Source organism: Sebastes umbrosus, chromosome 4 (genome assembly GCF_015220745.1).
Source record: "Sebastes umbrosus isolate fSebUmb1 chromosome 4, fSebUmb1.pri, whole genome shotgun sequence".
Taxonomy (NCBI): domain Eukaryota; kingdom Metazoa; phylum Chordata; class Actinopteri; order Perciformes; family Sebastidae; genus Sebastes; species Sebastes umbrosus.
Genome location: NC_051272.1, coordinates 23,461,758 through 23,482,892, shown reverse-complemented (window position 1 = coordinate 23,482,892; position 21,135 = coordinate 23,461,758). Strand labels below are relative to the sequence as shown.

At 41.1% G+C, this 21,135-nt stretch overlaps 1 protein-coding gene and 1 long non-coding RNA gene across 2 annotated transcripts in view; one reads left to right on the top strand and one right to left on the bottom strand.

Moving 5' to 3' along the window:
* The window catches only part of LOC119486577, a 341,860-nt gene that overhangs the window by 252,061 nt on the left and 68,664 nt on the right, over nt 1-21,135 (top strand). The gene's annotated exons all lie outside the window — the stretch shown is intronic.
* On the bottom strand, nt 586-19,271 carry cd44b (CD44 molecule (Indian blood group) b). The gene is made up of 7 exons (XM_037766757.1): nt 18,690-19,271; nt 7,451-7,616; nt 6,712-6,854; nt 6,480-6,545; nt 4,417-4,839; nt 2,793-2,871; nt 586-2,569 (listed from the first exon to the last, which is right to left on the bottom strand). The coding sequence occupies exons 1-7, from the start codon at nt 18,754-18,756 to the stop codon at nt 2,356-2,358; spliced, it is 1,158 nt and encodes a 385-aa protein (XP_037622685.1). The 5' UTR covers nt 18,757-19,271; the 3' UTR covers nt 586-2,355.

Here is a 21,135-nt window from a genome sequence, read left to right as displayed (position 1 = left end):
TATAGTATGTCATAAAAAGTAATAGTATAGTATGTCATAAAAAGCCATAGTATAGTATGTCATAAAAAGTCATAATATAATATGTCTTAAAAAACACATAGTATAGTATGTCATAAAAATGTTATAGCATAGTATGTCATAAAACGTCATAGTATAGTATGTCATAAAACGTCATAGTATAGTATGTCATAAAACGTCATAGTATAATATGTCATAAAAAATAATAGTATAGTATGTCATAAAGAAGCCATAGCATAGTATGTCATAAAAAGTAATAGTATAGTATGTCATAAAAAGTCATAGTACTGTATGTCCTTAAAATGTCAAATATAGCATGCCATAAAAAGTCAACACTATGGAAATATTCCATCCCTATCTTTCAAAATGGCCGTCTTAATATCAGTCTTTGTTTCCTGCGTTAACATGTTCTCACATCACGACCCCGGTGCCATGGAAACCTCACTTCCTCTTATGTGGAGGCAATGTAACCGCTCTCAACCCACTGTCATTCCATTCACTCGCTGCCCTTTTGTCTTCACACATACAAAGTAATCAGTGAGTGAACACACCACATTCCTGCACATCTCTTTTCTATACACATTTATTTTCATTCATGACTTTACAAATCGTTTCAGCGACATCTTTTTGTTAATTGTCATAAAACCTGCCTACACTAGTGCATTAGCTACTTCTCCTCAAAAACGAATCATGAGAGCAAAAGCAGGAAATAAACGGAAACAACAAAAAAAAAATCTGTTTGCAATCGCTGTTTGTAATTCAGCGTTTTCATACTGAAAGCCAGGAAGAATTAGCTATCACACTGGGAATAATATTGATATGACACAATGTATGATATATTTCACCAATGAGAAGGTCAGTAGAAAAAACTGCAGCAATTTTGTTTACATATGAAAAATGTACAGAAACTGGCACATTGAGGCCTGGGCAAGCACACAAGCTTCATTCATCACTCCCTTCCCCCCTCGGGAGCACACAGACGACGTTGTCACAGCCCCTTTCTTATGAAGAAACCGTTACATTGCTATGTGTTTACAGCACATGGGCCCCCCATTATCATATGTGCCATGCAGTTTAGCATCTAAAGCTAGGCCGCCGTCACTCACTTGTCACGATTGAGCTTAAATTTTGCATTGAAAAAATTATTTATTTATCCAATTCTTTCTTTTTTTTCTTAATTAATCAATGTACACACTGTGTATATAGCATGTATACATCATTTTTATCATTATCCTCAGGATAACATCAGGGATTTCATCATCATATTCCCAACCCAATAGAAATGTATGTAACTGACTTCAATGGTGCATCAATTGCAGCAGATTTGGATGCTATACATCAAGTTGATTCATACAATATCCACTCCACTTTGACTATTGCAAAAATCCATTCACAATTGTTTACCTCGGAGGTACTGTTTTTTTTCTAATTAAATAACTGTCAAAAAAATGACACATTCCTTTATTTAAAAAGGCATACAAAGCCCTTTTCTACAAAACAAGAAAAAAACACGGGCAGCTATTGCTAAGGCATTTCAAAAACATATACTTTATATACAGAGACCAAGAAAAAGAGAATCAACGCTGCATAAATTAAGGTAGTGACATCCCCAGTTGTCTTGGAAATGGAAACAAACTCCAGTCCACAGGTAAATGTCTGAAATATACACAAGGTTACAACAATAAGCGACCAAAACAAAGAAACAGAAAAAACATCAAGGGTGCTCAAAATGATTAGTTTTTCTATCTGCAGTATCTCAAATAAAATAACCCATTGATTTATTATTCCCCATTTTGGCTGAAAGGCCATACAATTTAGGATCCACCAATTCTACAAAAAGAGAATAATTTGTCATCGATATGTTCTTCACAAATTAGCCCCATCGCCACCCCCTCCCTTTAAAAACCAGCCCCGTCGTCAACAAAGCTCACAAACACAAAGAACTGACACAAAAACACACTCACGCACCCTGCTATGCATCAATGCATGACACCCCACCGTGCATGACGCTCCTTGACCGCCATTCGGTCCTATAGCTAACCTGGCATACCAGACAAACAAAATGCTGCACATGTTGGTTTGAAAGACCTGATCCCACTGAGAGGCAACAGCTTCAGACCCAGTACAATACTTTGTACCTCAATCTTTCTAAATAACACACACATACACCCCGATCCAGTGCTGGCCACCAAAGCAGTTATTTACCACCAGTGTTTGGAGCCCCCAAACCCCCCTATACCTATCCAATCTCCCAACCATCTCCTCACTCCATCCCTCCCTATCCTCACCTACTCTCTCTCCTGTCTGCCTCTACAGTCTTCTCTCTCTCTCTCTCTCTCACGCCAGCTGCTCTTTATCTGGCGACTCCTCTAGCGTGATGACGGTGAACTCCTCGGTGTTGCCGTTCTCCTGGATCTTCTCCTTGTTCATGAGGGTCACCATTTCCTGCTCTCTCTCCTGGGCGTGGGAGCTGGATGCTGATGCTGCAGCCCCGTTTCCCTCGCCGCCGTCTTTGGATGTGATATTCAGGGTTTGCTTTTTGCCGCACCAGCTGCAAAAGCACAATCAGACACATTTATTTATTATTGATTTTTTTTTGTGTGTTTTTTTGCCATCCCCCCAGTCTGCAGCAAAATATGTGAACATTGGAAACGCTGACTATTGATTACTGTGCTCAGTAAGACAAACGGGGTGATGTTTATGTCCCAAAACATGTTACATGACAGCTTTATTAGTTGTAAGATTTAAAACAAAAATAGCAATCAAAGTCTTACCTCTTTCTTTTGGCAACGGCTGCGCACACGAGAAGAACAGCAGCAATTGCCACAATCAGTCCAATGCTCAACACCCAGTCTGCAGAGAAACATAACAAGCCATGAGTCAACACTATAAAGGCTGAGTCAGTAAGAAATAAACAGTGAAAGACATAGGAGTGCACTTTTCCCAACATGGTCTTATTTGACTGCAATCACTATGGACCTCAGGGTGTTGGAGGTATATGTACTGGACCTAGCAGGACCCGTCCCTTGCCATTAGGTTGTTGTTGCTGTTGTGGAGGCGCATGCAACAAAAGGTAGACATTTAAATAATTTCAGATACAGGTTATAAACCGACGTATTCAACTTAGAAGTACCTAATCTCTCAAAAGTAAGCGAATTGAAAACATAAAACTGGATGAAATATTCAAATGTATTTGTGTTTTCAGGCTTTAAAAAAATCAAAAAGGTCATTTCAGAGAGAGAGAGCGTTCGTATTTGCTGTTCATTCAACGGAAACAGCTGTCAATCACTAGCAAACTCCGATCAAACTAGGCAGCGCTGATCAAATATAAAACGTTCTCATTTTACAGCTAAACAGTACACTACAAGATGTTTCTGAAAACATCTGAGGTGAGAAATAAGCATTACAGTAACAGAATATTGATTCGTATTTGATCAGCGCTGCCTAGTTTGACCATTTGATTGGAGTTCGCGTGTGATTGACAGCTGCTCAGAAACGGCAGACTCCAGCTCAGCTCTGATTGGTTGTTTTCCTCCGGTCTGTGAAATCTTGCAGATGCCATTAGGAGCACCGGAGGACACAGAGGCACAGGATTTTTTTCAGATTACCTGTCTCATGCACTACTGTCAGGATATAGTGACCGTTTTATAAAAATCCCTTTTTTTTTTAATCGTATTTGCTCCATTTCTACCCACTGCTGCTTTAAATTGTGTATGCATTTTCCTCTCTTTGTGAGGCTGCAGGCTTTGTGGCACCAGATACTGGATGCTACATAATAAGTTGCTTTTCCCTTTACATGGTTTGTCGAAAATTAGTCCGGTTATTTGTCTGGAAATCTAATTTGATTCATGAATTTGATTTGAATCTACATGTTCAGCAAATTGAAACATAATCTATGCCTTCAATTTTGTGCATATGATGTGTTTGTTGAATACGCTGAGCCTGATTGTAATTCCTCTTTGGAACATAGAGGAAAACTCACTGAGGCCTGTTTTGTAGTAAATCCACTCCACAGCTCAACCTAACACAAGGGGGCGTCAGGTGTTCCTAAAGTTACTCCAGTCCTCCCGAAACCTGTTGCATCTGATGACAGGATGTGCTGTTCTCTAAGCACGTTTCCATGCATTTTACATATGAATAATCTCAAGTATCTGCATTTTCTGTGATTACAATTTTGTAAATACAGAGGGTGGAGAAGTAAAATGCAATCCAAACATTACAAGAGAGTTGAATCACTCACTCATTCTCTCTGATACAGTCTCCAAAAAAATGTAACATTGTTAGCACCAAAGAGGAGCTTTTTACTTGTCAGGTGTTGTTATTTCACCTAAATCCTGAATACTTTAGTGAACACAACTTTGATTTGTAGCAGTTATGTGTTGCTTGTGTTTTTCTTACTTGATGTTCCGGGATCATCTCCTTGAGGCGCTTTATTATTGTCATCTTCAGCGGTAGGTGCTCTTTTCTCCGGCTCTCCAACAGGGGCCACCGGGGAGTCTGTCTCCTCCTCAGGACCGGTTGGCATCATCCCAGATCCAGTGGGCTGGTCCAACTCTGCAGGAGTGAAAGTGGACGCCACGCTGCTGCTGTCGCTCCCTCCAAGGGTGTCCTCTTCTACAGTGGGGCCGTTCGTGGCATCTAGATCGTCTAGTGTTGTGAGACTTGTGGTGGCTGGGGGGGTCGTTTCGGTCTCATCCTCCTCAGGGGTTACCGTGGTGTCACCCCCCTCACCACCAGAGGCATCATCAGGTTGTGTTTTCAGAGTGGTCTCCTCCTGGTTCTCTGCTGCTGTTGGGGTGTGAGGCTCTGGTGTGGGTTCAGCTGATTGACAAATAGATAGAGGGTCACGCATGGTTACAGTCATGTGTAACTTTTAATGTGTTTTGTAAGAACATTAACCATTTCTTAGCAATATTGTGGTATCTATCTGGATATCATTTTACAGTGTTGTAAAGCCTGCTTACATTCTCTCTGGGATTTAAAGTGGATTTTACTTTTCAATTAATGTCATTATGCCAACATTAATATTGTAATAATACATTACAATACAAAACATATGAACATGCATGTTTGAGTGGAGTTTCTCGCAATCTTATGCTCAGATATCCACCATACAAATAATTGAACAATGTCTCCTCAACAATACAATCAGAGAGAGCCATTAAAGAAATGGCATGCTGCAGGCACTATGTAAGTATAGAGTAGACAATGAGTAATGTCCTGCTTGATGCTCTTTATACCATTCAGCTCACTTCTATCTGGATTTTTTAAACATACAAAAATCATAGTTTTGATGTTGTTGTGCTTCTTAAAATTGGTGTTAACTGACAGGGCACCTTCTTTTTGTGAAAACAGGACTCGGTTTGAAAGCCATTGTTGTACCGTTTTTGTTTCAGCACACTGTATTACTATCATTATTGTCAAATCCATCAGAGCTATTTCTATTATGGATTCATAAATCACAATTCTGTAATCCCAAGATTTCTCTGTAGGACAACACACAGTTTACTGCAATGTAAAGTGTTACCATTGCTAAACTTGCTAAACTGCAGTTTTCAAGGACCGGCTTTAGCCATTTTGGTGCCCAAGGGTGAAATTCGGAAATTTGCACTTGGATAATAAAAATTAAGATTTTTATTTTCATATATAACTATAGGCTATAGCTGATCCCTGATATTATTGGCTTAAAGTGTTTAGTCAGTTTCACTCGGTTTACACTTTTCACTAACAAAGAAGTGCGGCTAGACAGATGGAAAAAGTGTGAGAAGAGTTACAGGGGTCAAAAGTGTATTTCTTTCTTTCTTTCTTTATTTAATCATTTGTTACTTCAATGCAGAAAATGAAGGGCGCCCACCATCATTTTTTAAAAATAATATCTTCTTTCTTTTTTTTGAGGGCGACTATGCCCCCCTGAAGGTGGCGCCCTAGGCGACCGCCTATATGGTTTATGCCTTAAACCGGCCCTGCAGTTTTCAAAAGAAAGGTAACCTGGTGTTGGGTAATCTGAGGACTCATTGGCATTCAAGGCGGTCGTTCAAGGTAACCTCACCAAGCTGTCTTGTCGGTGAGCCAGAGATGATTAACTGTATGGCCCACCTCAGGTAACATTGCCAGGAGCTGAGAGGACGTTGGCGTTGACTATAGAGATGAGATCATTTGGTAACTCGACCGAGGTGTTGTCTAAGAGGTTTCATTTTCTTTGCCTATTCAAATACTTACTGTATGCGGAGGGTTTGTGCGTGATCTTGCAATAGGAGTTTGAATTTCTAAATTTGTTTCTGGTCAGTTCCATGACCAATGCCGAATATGAATTTCATAACCTGGAAATTCTGCATGCTGTGATCGTTGAATGTTGACATTCTATACAATATTTCAGTTGATCTAATGATAGATACAAAATTACACTGATTTTAAAAAGCTTTTTTTCTTTTTTTTTTACTGGATACTGGACTCGTACTAACCTGGTTCATCTGAGGGTAAGTATTCTTTATCTTCAAATTTTTTCGTACAGTTCTTGTCAGGCCCAGCTTGTACATGGGGGAACAGGAAGTAGACGTTATAAAAATGGAGGGTCAAACAACAACAGGTTTATGCGATGCAGACTGTAAATTTACATGACACTTGAGTAATTTGTGTATCAGCTTTGGACTGCTCTGATAAGTGTAACTGACTTTTCCCTGTGGATATAGTCACCTGTTACATCATAGCAGTAGACGTCACTGGGTTCCTCTTTAGTCACATATGAATGTATGATGAAGCCAGTCATGTTCTGTGCACAGTTCTCATGGTGTGAGTGTCTGAGGATGGCAGTGCTCACATTGTTCATCCAGCCGTTCCTGAATGGACACAGTAACAATATTATCATTAGAAGACATATTTGTTAATACAGAATGCAATCTGTCTCCAAGTAGCCAGGTCTAAACACATTACATCATACAAAAAAACGGATTCACATAGAGAAATAGAGAAAACTTGAGAAACAGATGACTTCTTTCATTGGAAATCTCTGTGATGTCTACCACATGACAACCATGTTGTAACCGTATTGTAAAACTGGAAGACCTTCTTCCTCTGTTCTGGTTTCACATATTGGGATGAAGTGCTTTAATGGAAACCAAGTGCATTTAAAGTTGAAGTTCAACTGTGGGATTTAATTGTGCTGTCTGACTATGAATAAAATCATTTGTGACATTTTAGAACTGAAGAAGATCCAGAAGGCGAAATGTTGAAAGACGTGAGAGGGATCAACTCATGGCAAGATCTTGAGAATTTTGGTCCATAAATGTTTCATCATGAATGTTCTGTATTTCTTTAATGTTTTACAGCTTAAAAATGTACATTGTATTTAAAAAGGAGTGTCTTCAGTAAATAAAAAAGTCTTGTTCATCACGGTTAATACAAATAATTATGAAACAAAGCCTTGTGGTTTCACCTGCATGTTTCCATCTTTTTATCATAGGCCTCCTGGACTTGATCTGGACTCGCCAAGACGCTCTGCAGCTGCTCACACACCTCTGCGGCCGTTTCAAAGTTCAGGGAGTGACGCGTCGCTCCCTCAGCCAGAAATACCCCGGCATAGCTGCAGGTGCGCGAACTCACTGTTGGGAAATAGAAGGAAAAAATATGGGTATAGGATTCATCACCATTTAGACACAGTATAATGGGGGTGGGGTCATCACTTATGTTCTTTTTCACTGCAGCACTTGAAATGTTAAATCTAAATAATTTCTACCCAGCCACAGTCTGACATATTGATTTTTAGAAGACTATGGCTACGGAGGGCATACAATATTTTTGGATGAGATGAGAAATTGTTCTAGTCAGTCAAGAACAAATCTAATAACTGAATGACACATTAGGTTTAAGACAGATCCAGATGCTGTTGTTCTCGATTAATGATTTCCTGGCAGAGAAAACCCAGCTATTCACTCAATTCAACTACCATAATTTCCATTCAGAAGCTTCGGTTACTGATTTCTATAAGACACTGTGATGGTGTGCATGAATGCTTAAAATAACATCTTGATCTATACATGTGCAGTGTCTTTTGCGTCATCATTCAGGGGTTGAGTCACGAGACGACTGGTTTGTTCAGATGAGATCTCTGGGAGAGGAACATCTTGAGACAGGGAGTAGACTCATCTATAGCGTTTAGCCATTCAGGTCCGACTAAGTCTTTTTTTGTTCAAAACAGTGAGCAAAGAATTGTCTACATAACCCTTAGAGACAAGGAAGGATATACAAAGGTATGCACACACATGGGCTACACTATGCTGTATGCTTTAGATGCCTCAAATAAATACTCAATCATGCCATCACAAGAAAAAGTTTCACTACACTTTCCACCACACTAACCGACCTCTTTCTCAAATGGTTTAGCCCAAACCAAACTGTGATGCACAGCGTGTCTCTCGTGCGACGCTCAGCATATTTGCTTAAGTTTGCTTGACCAAAGGAGAAACCTCAGGGAAATGACTTTGCCTCGTTGAAGTGAAAACAAAAAATGCAAACTAGGTCTATAGCAAATGAGCGGATGAACAGGCAGCATGTGTATGTATAAACACGTAGATCACTTTCAAGTAGCCATATGCCCATTGCAAAATGAATGTAATGGTTGGAATAGGCAAGACATAGATTTCAGAGATTCAGAACACGAGTCTTGCGCTGAATATTTACTGGTGACTTTGTCTCCATATAGTGATCTTTGCATGGTTCTCCCTCCCACATAGAAAAAATGCATACGAATTTCAGTGGAAGTCTACTGAAGACTATTTTGAAAAGCATCTAATCTCCATTATGTGCAATAACATAAGATTTTATGGGAAATAGAAGAAGTCATAAAATGTATTATCAACCCTGAAAATTTGATCAGGAAACTGATGAGTTCGTTCTGCGGAAGCTTAACAGATAGTCAGGGACTAAAGTGCTGAAAACAGAGGTGACAATATTTTGTGCAGAATCTCAATACTCACAAAATACAAGAGTCAGAGCAGTATATTGCACATTGCCTGTGGGTATCATATCCCATACTGTTAAAACTCTAGAATAATTTGCATAAGTAGGGTCCTTTACCACAAACACCAGATGTCATTTATCAAATTTATCAGAATCCGTACCGTTCATGCACAGAGGAAACCAACATCATCTGTTTGGTGTTTGTTTATCAAGTGCTACCATGGTGACAGCTGCACGGGATGTGAAAGATGTCTAATGCGTCACCCAGCAACAACACCAGATTTGTACATGAAAACAGCAGAGATAACATATACAGCTTCGTCTCTGGGTGCCTGGCAAACAGAAAAACCTACAAGTCACACCTGCTACACAGTTTTTGGATTTGAATGCCAACTTATTTTAGTTAACAACTTCCACTAATTGAAATGTAAGTGTAAAACCTGCTCCCTCACAATATTACAACTACTTAGCAAAAGGCCAATTAAGAACAATTCCTGTAAAATATATTGTAATTTTACACAATGGTCCTGCAATAGTGTGTGAAGGAGCGCTATCGCAGGTCCTTCCTTCCTGCAGCTGTCAGACTCCACAACCAGCACTGCTCCCAGTAGACCACTTACACACGAAATACTGACAATAACTGCACTTTACTGTACACTGACTGTGCATATCAGCATATCATATCATCATATCATTATTACTACTCAGGTGTAATTCATACTGTGCAATACTTTCAGTTGGAATTTAATTTCATTCTCACTGTGCAATATAATTTTCCACTTGTGCAATTTTTTAATAGTCTGTTTATTGTCAATACTGTATATACTGCTCCTATTTTGTTACACTTTGTTTAGCTCTTTTTAAACTGTGTTAGCTGATGATTCTTGTTTTTTGCACTATCCCCTTTGCTGCTGTAGCCTACACTGCAAATTTCCCCACTGCGGGACTAATAAAGAAATATCTTATCTTAATACATACTACATTTGTGAAGCTTTACTGAGAGTGCATCAAGGTCAACTCAGTGGTTTGTGGATTGCATGACATTGTACGGTATGTGCTCACTCACATAGTAATCACATCACTTCAGGGCTCCGCAGACTGAATCCAGCATGTCGTCTGTAGCGGGCTGACCACGGCTCAGTTCACTGTTGCTGGATAATGTTACAACCAAACTTTTCTTCACTTCTGGAGTGGGCAGACCGCGGCTAATCTACCGCAGTTACACTAATCTTAAAATCTACATTACGTGGATGCTGGATAAAACGTTACAACCGGACTGTTCTTCACGAGTCAACACGAGCGGATAGCCAACTGGAAGCGGAATCAAACCAGAGTGTATTTCACCGATGTCAGACTTGATACTAGCTTATAACACTAATAGCGTTACCGCCAGCAAATTACCTCCGCTAATTAAATCCATGCTATACTTTCTAACCGCAGTAGTTATGTCAAAGCAAGCGACTAATACGCCTATTTGGAAATTACCTTCACTAGGTGTATTTCACTGGTGTTTCTGACCGTGAGTAGCCGCAAATTGGATGTGTTTTTTCCCGTAAACTAGAGTGTATTTCACCGGTATTTCTGACCGTGAGTAGCCGTGACATATGTGTCTTTTTTCCTGTGAACTCAAGTGTATTTCACTGGTGTTTCTGACCATGAGTAGCCGTGATTTGGGTGTGTTTTTTCCTGTGAAGTACAGTGTATTTCACTGGTGTTTCTGACCGTGAGTAGCCGTGACATGTGTGTCTTTTTTCCTGTGAACTCAAGTGTATTTCACTGGTGTTTCTGACCATGGGTAGCCGTGATTTGGGTGTGTTTTTTTCCTGTGAACTCAAGTGTATTTCACTGGTGTTTCTGAACATAAGTAGCCATGATTTGGGTGTGTTTTTTCCTGTGAAGTACAGTGTATTTCACTGGTGTTTCTGATTGCGAGTATCTGTGACTTGTTTTTACCCTGTGACCCAGAGTGTATTTCACCAGTCTTTCTGATTGCGAGTATCTGCGACTTGTTTTACCCTGTGAACCAGAGTGTATTTCACCAGTCTTTCTGATTGCGAGTATCTGCGACTTGTTTTTACCCTGTGAACCAGAGTGTATTTCATCAGTGTTTTTGACCGGTGAGTAGCCACGACTTGGGTGTGTGACGCAACTATGTCATGGCAGGTGTATTGCTACAAGCAGCAACACCACAGACCAAGCATTGGACCCGTTCTGAACAGGCATGTTTTCAACGGGCACTGCACTATAGTACTCCATAATGACAGCTATAGCCTCAGCACAGAGGGAGGTGCACTGCACAAGTTTCTCAGGCTGCATCCTAAATTTGACGCCTGCATTGTGTTACATCCTGGTCTCCTGATTAAGGTCATGTTTTGTTTCCAGTTTTGTTTGTATTTCCTGTTTTATTGTGGTAAACTTGTTTCAGATCCTTCACTTCCTGCCCCTGTGTGTTTCCCGCCTCTGTGATTACCTGCCCCGCCTCAATGAGTTTCACCTGGTCCTGATTACCCCTCCTCCCTTTGTGTATTTAGTCCTCGTGCTGCTCCTTATCTGTTGCCAGTTTGTCTGTTCTCCCTCTCAGCGTTCCAGCCTTTTGTTCCTTGTGTGCTCTAAACCCTTTGCTGTTTGTACTATATTTTTTCCCAGCCTTTTGGATAACTTTGCCTGTTTTGGACTGATTAGCTGTGTACTGAACCATTTTGCAAGTAAAAATATTTATTAAACTTGCCTTTTTTTTATACCTGCTTTTGAGTCCTTGTCTGTTAGCCCAGCGTGATGCATTGAGGCATGTAAATGCAAGAAGAAGAAAATAAACTAAAATATTGCGATGACATAAGACAATATATTAGTTTTGTCTTAATGAAAAGTCATGCATGTTGCAGTTATCCCAACTGCATATAATTATATCCCAACTGGAGATGCAAGATATACCTCAGACCCTAAGCATTTAGGAAATTTGCTATTTGTTATGTTGTGGCTATTTTTATCCCTTTAATGTGGAGAAAGCTGACTTCTAAAAGACTAGATATGATTTTTAAAAAAAGTCCCCCGACTAATTTTTCCACTGGTTGTTATGAGTAAACAGAGCTAGCTGCAGGAAGTTGAGCTCTCTGCTGTTAGTGGCAAGTTTCAGTTGTTGTTTGCTTCTCTATCTTACACACACACACACACATACACACACTCAACCGAAAGCACCCCAACACATGCTGCCACATGGCACAGACAGTGTCCCTGAAAGTAAAGGGGTGAAGACAACAGCCCTGGCCTTGCAAACCTGCCCAGAGGGATCAAAGGGAGCACAGCTTACCATCAGGGAGCTGAAAAGAGGGCTGACATGAATCTGAGGCGCAAACATTAGTATGCAGAGGGAATAGTCATGGGTGTCTTTATACAGTTGAGAAGCCTGCGATGCCAAGACACTGCCTCTCCCAAAGGCTCCATTGTCACCTAATAGAGTTGAAACCAAGGATACTGCAAAGTCTGGGGGTACAGAACCGAAGAGAAAGGGAATAGCAGTGTCTTGCCAAAACCTCCAGAAGTAATAGACAAGCCCGACTCTCCACTCTCACTTCACTTTCTCTCCCCCCTCTCTATCTCCTTTTCTCTTGTTTTCTCTCATTGCCCTCTGTTTGTCTTTTCTACGCCAGCAATAAAGTACAAATTACCCCCCTGCATGCAGGTGTGCAAACACACAGGCAGATCACAGATGCTCACACACACACTTGAGCGATGGCTGATCATTTCTTGAGTCATAACCTTTGTAAAGCCTCGACACAGCGGGAGCACAGCGAGGGAGGCCCGTATGCTCAGTATCGTGATGTCAAGATAAACAACACCATCAGAAAACCTATTTATTATCTTCTGATCTGCATTTTTCTTGTTCCGCTTGTCTTTCTCAGATAAAGTTTACTGAAAATGCTCTCACTAGAGTTTGTCACAATATCGTGCAGGAACGCCATGCTTAGAACAGAGCGTCTACTGTACACTATACGTCGCACTATTACTGTAACATCCTTTTAGCCATAGTTCATCAGCTGGTTTGAGAGAGAGACCTTGTCACCAGCACTCCCACAATGCTCCAGTGTCCTGCATTATCACACTTGAGTGAAGTTACCCCGTCAGCAGGCATGTCTTTTCCCTCCACTGGTCACAACAAAGGTCCACCAGGCCAGTGGGACATGTGAAACATGAGAAATGGTGCAAATATGTGCACACACACACACCTACACACTCACAGCATTACCTGAAGGTCACAAGAAGGACTCTCGCTATCTGATTTTTTTTCCGAATGGGCCATTTCCTTTCTCACCATCCGTCTCCCTCCACCTCCACCCATTATATACACTTTTGAAAGCAGCTTTCTTTCAAATAGAACAGACATGTGCACTTTTTTTCCCTCTTTTTTACTTAAACGTTAGCCTCAAAGCTGTCCCGTAAATTAAAAAGAGGGTTTCAATGAATCCAAATAGATGATCTGTGATAAGAAATTTGACCTCCAACATTCTTTTCAGACATTCACATTTGAAAATAAAGGAGCCTTTAGTTTAGTGGACATGACATTCCTGACACTGCAGAAGTATTTTAATGGCTGTTATTTGCACTTTTATGTGTTAAGCTGTGATATTTTACCCAACAGAAAAGCAGTTTTCCACCTTATTGTGCACATATTTTCATGAATATCTGTTTTGTGTTTGTTGTTATTCTTCATGCAAGGGTTTTAATCAATGTTTCTATGATGGATTCTTTTTAAATAAATTGTTTTGGGGATTCTCAGAAGGAAAGTTAATTAATTTATTTCCCAAAACGTCAAACTATTCCTCTAAAGTAACAGTGTTGTTTGGTGGACCACCATGGGACCTTATTTCGGAAAACAGTAGTTAACGGCGAGAGACCAATATTTTTTGAACCCGTTTGAATTGCATCATGAATCACACATATGATGTTTGTCAATTTAAAAGATAATTTTGCAAGTCAAGAGAGTGGCTGTTTGTTGTAAAACTGTTGAAGTATAAGACTGTAAAAATAAACTGGGAAAAAAAAGTTTGGAAATTTGTGTTTGGTTGATTATTTCTCTGTTGTTACAATGCTAATTGGCATTGCATTTTACATCGTTGGAAAGCCTGTTTATTTACCTTCACATTGATGTCCAACTTGTAAGGATCATGCATTTGTGGGATGAGCAGCACAGTTGATTATGTGGGTAGCGCCCAAGAAAAACTTGTCAAAATTCTCTGCCAATGGTAAACAGTGTATTCTCTTGTTGGAATTGACTCTTGTTTTGAGTTGTTTGGTGGATTGGATGATTGAACTCTATCAGTAACAAGGAACAAACAAGACATTCGTTGCAGGTCAGCCAGCGTGGTTGTGTTGGTCACTCTAACACGTACAGCACGCCCAAGCTGATCCCACAAGTGTTGAATTGGGTTGAGGTCTGGACTCTTGGCAGGCCGTTCCATTCTCTCTACTCCCACATTGTGGAGGTAGTCTGTGATAACCCTGGCTCTATGATAACCCTGGCTCTGTGATAACCCTGGCTCTGTGATAACCCTGGCTCTGTGATAACCCTGGCTCTGTGATAACCCTGGCTCTGTGATAACCCTAGCTCTGTGGGGGCGAGCGTTGTCATCTTGGAGGATGAAGTTAGGTCCCAGATTGTGGAGATATGGGATCACCACTGGCTGCAGAATCTCATCCCGATATCTCACTGCATTGAGATGGCCTTCAATGATGCCAAGCCTTGTTTTGCCAGTGACATCATTGAAGGGAACACACAACCACGCTGGCTGACCTGCAACGAATCCTGGTTGAGGAATGGAATGCCATCCCGCAGCAACGTGTGACCAGGTTGGTGACCAGCATGAGGTGGAGGTGCCAGGCTGTTCTGGCTGTGTATGGATCTTCCACCGCTACTGAGGCTCCTGATGGTGTATTAAATGAATAAAGTGTAAAACTGTCAATATGTCTTGTTTGTTCCTTGTTACTGATATTTTTCCAAGTTTATGTAGGACTAATTAGAAAGACTACACACTCAAAAGTGGTGTAAGTGATGTCTCTCTCTCTGAAGCTACGATGCCTGTGTGTTTCGTACTGGGATGTACTCACACGAGCAACAGGTCTCGCTCGTTCTTTCTCTTTTTTTCAGCTGATAAAAAGACCAGGAGTCGCTGGATAAAAGCACATCAGGTAAGATAACTTTACATTAGTGCGTGGAGCATACTGTAGCAGTTATCTAGCTAGCTGGCATTGGTGAAGTATACACAAAACTAAATGATACTACGACAAACTGACAGCAAACTGAGACTTGCCATGACTCACAAAATGATGTTTTAAATTGACTGCTTAATTGTTGATTTCAGTCTAATGTTTCAGTTTATTTCATATAATGTCAAGTGGTGTGTGTGGATAACACAGGCTTGTTTGGTTTGTTTTATGGGTTCATAGGTTGTTTTTTTTTTGCAGTAACTTAGAGATCTTGTATTAATGGTCTGTTCATTATTCTGTGTCAATTTGGATGCTTGCTCGGTTTTGCTCATCCTATACTTACCTGGTCAGGTGGTAGGTTCCAGTTAGGCTGAGGAGATATGTCCCATTCACTGGAGTAAGAGGGGGGGTGGGGGGGAGGTGTTGGCAGCTTGTATGCTGTGAGGCTGCAGCTCTCATTTGTATGGTGTTCTTTTGATTCAGTGTAAATGTAGTTTCATTAAATTCCCCGGGTTTCGTTTTTGCCCTTTGTTTCAGTAAACCTTTTTTTAATAAATGCCACTTATTTGCACTACTCCTGCTTATCAACCTGGTTCTTCAGCAGCCCGTTTTAAAATGTTCCCGTGCCAAACCACCTCATCTGCCCTTTATATGGGGTGGCGGTGTTACAAATATCTATGTGTAATTTATGCAGCAATTCAAACGGGATCAAAAAGATATTTGTCTCTCGCCGTTGACTACCATTCATTTTATTTTCCCGACATAAGGTCCCGTGGTGGTTCACCGGAAGGGGCGGGACTCAGCCTCTCTATGGAATCAAGGCCTATTGAAAGAGGCTGGGGCACGCTTTATCAACTCGTCATATCTTTGGGGGTACAACACATGCACGGTAAAATCTGGTCTGCACTCGCCGAAATTGAGCCAATCGCAACGCACGACCGCATCGGTTACACTGTGCATGTGTCATACCCCAAGACCCGTGTCCGACGGTGTCCCAGCCTCCTTCAATAAGCCTTGTATGGAATAAGGAACCTCTTCCTTTTTTGTCCCAACATGCATTGTGTGCTCAAAATCAAAGTAGCCTATAGCCTATTGATCCAGTATCTGCTGCTATGCCCGATGATACAGTGAGTCTGGAAATCACTGTGTATGCGATGTGTGTACATTGCAGAGCTCTTTCTGAGCAGTTTTCCCATGGATACAAAGACTTTAGTGTAGACTATAAGGAGGGAAAGCAGACAGGTCAGGGGGAGAGTGTGGGTATATGAGGGTGAAACTCACATAAAGGTTTTAAAAAGCAATTAGAAGGTTTAACAGCACACAAAGAGACAAACGAAACCTGGAATATGAGGACCCCCGCACCATTTTTTAAGAGCAGTTCAATCAGTGTCAAATGCACTGGGTAAAGAAGAGGAGTTACATAAGATATTGGTGCAGGGCCATTCGGCTTCAGGGTGGTTGATTTGCAGAGGAGGGTACATTGGAAGAAGAAGGCAAACACGTGTCTGAGAGTCTCAGGTGGCAGGCAGTGGATGGTACTCAGACCTGTACAGGCACAAGCCCTCTTTGTCAGGGCCCAGTCCCGGGTCCACGGGGGCCCCATGACCACCTCTCACCTTGAAACCTGACACGGGTGCATGAAGCAACGCTACGCCAAGGAGGCAAATACGAATGCATTTGCAGGAAGTCCAGCGGTCGGGTTAGCTCAAGTGCATGTATTTGAGTTTGTTTGTTTGTGTGTGTGTGAGAGAGAGAGAGATGCTAATCCTCTGCATAGAGGAAGCAGGACTCAGAATTACGGTCAGTCTGTTATCACAGTGAGTGGACATTCTGCACTTGTTATCTAAATAGGAAACTCAAAAGATACAAGAGCAGCTCGCATATCAGTTGTTTAGGAGGTGTTGAAATCTCTGTGCATGTTGTCTTTGTGATAATCATCATCACTGATGAAACTCTTACTTGGTGTTAAAGACACAAAAACTGACACGTTATAAAATTTGGAAGATCATCACGAATAACTCTTTAAAGTCTTATGATCAACTGAATTACTGAAGTGCAGTAATAAATTTGTACCATCCTAAATTGGGTTTTTATTACACGCCTTGCAGAGGTCATAACGTTACGGATGAATTTAAATGGATTAAATCAATTTAATTAACTACTGTGTGGGGGGAAGTAATTTGAATATCTTTAGGTCATTTTCAGTCACTATACTGTCGTACAGATACCAGTTAAACCAGTAAAATTCGCTTTTTTTCCTGACAACATGCTCATATAAATGCGATTGGTTGGCATACAGTAAGTATCGTAAAAAACTCTCCTCAAATCTCATCTTGGTTAACTGGCCAGCCACAAGACGATGAGTCGTGCTCTTAATGATGTGCTTCAGGTGAAACACAGCCATGGGTTTAAGGTTCAAAGACAACGTCTGGACCAGGATGAGATCTAAACCACCGCAGGACACTTCTAGCCAGACACCAATTACTCTCACTACTCAAACACAGAGATGCATACACAAAAACTCCTCAGCACACAAGATGCCTTAAGGGCGCAAACACATGTTGAAGCACAGGGGGGTGTGGAAGTGGCTCCATTCCCTGTTTTCCTCTTCTCACATACAGTGCACATACAACCCGTTTAGGCAGTCTCGTATTTGCCTTTAAATACCGGTCAAATTTACAGCCTGATGCTGATCGTTCTTTGGCACAGTGCCAGAGGGAGTCTTTGTGAACAACCCCACCACCACTACCTCCTCAGGGAGCAAGCCAGACGAACCCTAGACCTGTTTGATTCAACTTCACCTCCAGAGATATATATCGCTCCGAGCCACAAATCCAATCAAAACCTTACACAGAAAAGCACATGTGAGAGAGCGAGACAAAGAGAAACAAGGGAGACATTTAGGGGGGTGGGGGGAAGCTAGAGCGATTGCTGAACATCCTTTGTGTCAGAGAATAAGCGTGGCGGCACAGACTCCAGCTGTATCAGCACAGCAAAAGAAGGGAAAAAAAAGACCTCTCTATTTCTACCTGAAAAGGACTGCTTGTGAAAGCTACACTGATCACCCAAAACTCTGATAAATAAGGTTCACTTCCCGGCGTGTGAATGTGTGTGAGACGAGAGAGTGAGCAAGAGCGCCTGTCTCCTTTGTGTCTGTCAGGAGTCTGAGACTGCCAGACGTAAGCCTGTCTGTGCTGGTGTAGCACGCGCTCTCTTGCCGGCATCCACTCATCCATTCTACAAGCAGAAGCAGCAGCAGCAGCAGAGCACATCCTTCTTTCTTTCACTGTCTTCTCTTTGCATGAACGCTCACTCAAATTCTCAACAAGGCTCAAGAAGAGGAAAAAAAAAAAAAAAAACAAGGATACAGTCTGGTCCTAAAATCTGGAAACAAAGGAGTGATGGCAAACCAGTCAGCCAGGCACACAATTTAGGCAGAATAAGGTAAAAAAAATCAATTAAAAAAATTCCTCAAACAAAAAGCCATCTGCTGGGCGAAGGCACAGCCCCCTCACCTTTAAGTTGCTCCGACCTGGAGGAGGCCAGTAATCCAAAGGTGACCCCCAAGACAAGCGTCCACATCCTGGGCAAAAGCGTCTGGCGATGGCTGGGTGAGTAGCTGGGGAGTAAAGGTGTGTAACAGTTCTCCTGTGGTCCTTGTCTTTCCTCTGCCAGGAGTGACGGGTGGTGTGTGTGTGTGTGTGTGTGTGTGTGTGTGAAAGAGAGAGTAAATGAGTGAGAGAAAAAAAAGAGAGAGAGAAGAAACCTGTCACTGTGGAGGGAGTTGCTGTGAGTGTCTGGTAGCTGAGCTGGAAGCTGACTCAGACTTTGCCCCAACTTTTCTTTTCTCTGCCCGACAGACACAGACTAGTGGCAACACACACGCAGAAGGGCAAGAGTGGTTCATGTGAGCACACACCCTTCTGCCTCTCCCACACTTGCCCCACCTCCCCTCCTGCCCCGCCTCGCCTCGCACAGCCTCCCTTTTCCTCTCTCTTGCTCTTTCTCTCTCCCCTTCTTCCTCTGCCTCTACATTTATTAATGGTTTAAGGAGAAGGTGATCTCTCCCTCTGTCTGGCTGCTTATCCTCGTCTCCCTCCTTCCCTGCCCTCTCCCCGTCTCCCGCCCTCTTCTTCCTCTTTTCATGTTCCTGACAGCAACAGTTTCTGAGAGCCCATCTGGTCTTTTGTTCAGTCCTCACTCCATTTCCAATTCATCCGATTTTCTTGTCTCTCTCTCTACCTCGCGCTCTCTGTCTTTCTCTCTCTTGCTGTATGTCTCAGTGTGATTCTGTGCTTCCAATTGAAAGAGGTCACATCCATTTCACAGAGACACACCTCATCCTCTGAGCTTTTATAGATCCAAAACATTCATAGGAAACTCACACATTTCTCTGTCTAACATCTGTTTTTACCTCTACCTTGATCTCATTGAACATGCCTGGCCAACATATATCAACTAATCAGAGGGAAAATGTTTAAGATGCAAAAGTAAGCACCGGTAAAGGGCTAGTCTAAACCTCTGTCTACTACACATAGGAATGACAAAAACAAGGGTTGTGGAAATCTGTTCCGCTTTTAGCTCAGGAGCCCCCTCATGCTTTAATAGGCTACTCTATCAAAAAGTAAGCACAACTACAAGCCAAGTATACATTTATGTACGCCTATAAGGCAAGAATACTTAGTTATACTTTTCTTAAGTATACCTCAATCAAAACATTAAGTACAATTCGTCCTATAAGCCAAGTATACTCAAACTTTTCTGTATGCTTGTCAGTATGAGCCAAGTATACTGAGACTTTTCTGTATACTTGTCAGTATGAGCCAAGTATACTTAGACTTTTCTGTATACTTGTCAGTATGAGCCAAGTATACTTAGACTTTTCTGTATACTTGTCAGTATGAGCCAAGTACACTTAGACTTTTCTGTATACTTGTCAGTATGAGCCAAGTACACTTAGACTTTTCTGTATACTTGTCAGTATGAGCCAAGTATACTTAGATTATTCTGTATACTTGTCAGTATGAGCCAAGTACACTTAGACTTTTCTGTATACTTGTCAGTATGAGCCAAGTACACTTAGACTTTTCTGTATACTTGTCAGTATGAGCCAAGTACACTTAGATTATTCTGTATACTTGTCAGTATGAGCCAAGTACACTTAGACTTTTATGTATACTTGTCAGTATAATCTAAGTATACTTAGACTTTTCTGTATACTTTTGAGTATGAGCCAAGTACACTTAGACTTTTCTGTATACTTGTCAGTATAATCTAAGTATACTTAGACTTTTCTGTATACTTGTCAGTATAATCTAAATATACTTAGACTTTTCTGTATACTTGTCAGTATAATCTAAATATACTTAGACTTTTCTGTATACTTGTGAGTATGAGCCAAGTACACTTAAACTTTTCTGTATACTTGTCATATGAGCCAGTAATTCGTATGAATACTTTTGTTAAGTATATCTCTGATATTTACATAAAAAGTAAATTGAAAGTATGCTCTCTTATTTTAAGTTTAAAAGAAGTATACCAATAGCACACTTGAATAAACTTCTTTTTGGTAATGGTTTATAGCACCAAGCTTGATTCTATCTGCACTATCTCAACTTCCTTCCTTTTCCACTTTCATTATGAGAAACTTGCTTCCACTCTTTACCCGGGATTAACATTTCACTTCACTTGGTGGCAGATGGAGTTATCTCGGGTTTCTGGAATCTCCCCAACGACAACATGTCTTGTGATTTTTGCATGTGATGTGTGTTATATCTCAAATAAACAACTGTAATAATTATGTGATTGCTAGTCTGACTTCCTTACCAACCAACCATGCAGATTGTCTGATGGCTCAGCATGTGGTAGTCATGGGGACAGCGCTTAAATAAACAGATGTGACCTGGCCTTTCAGGTGATCACAGTTAATATTACACTCAACAGCTTATGGCACTTAAATCA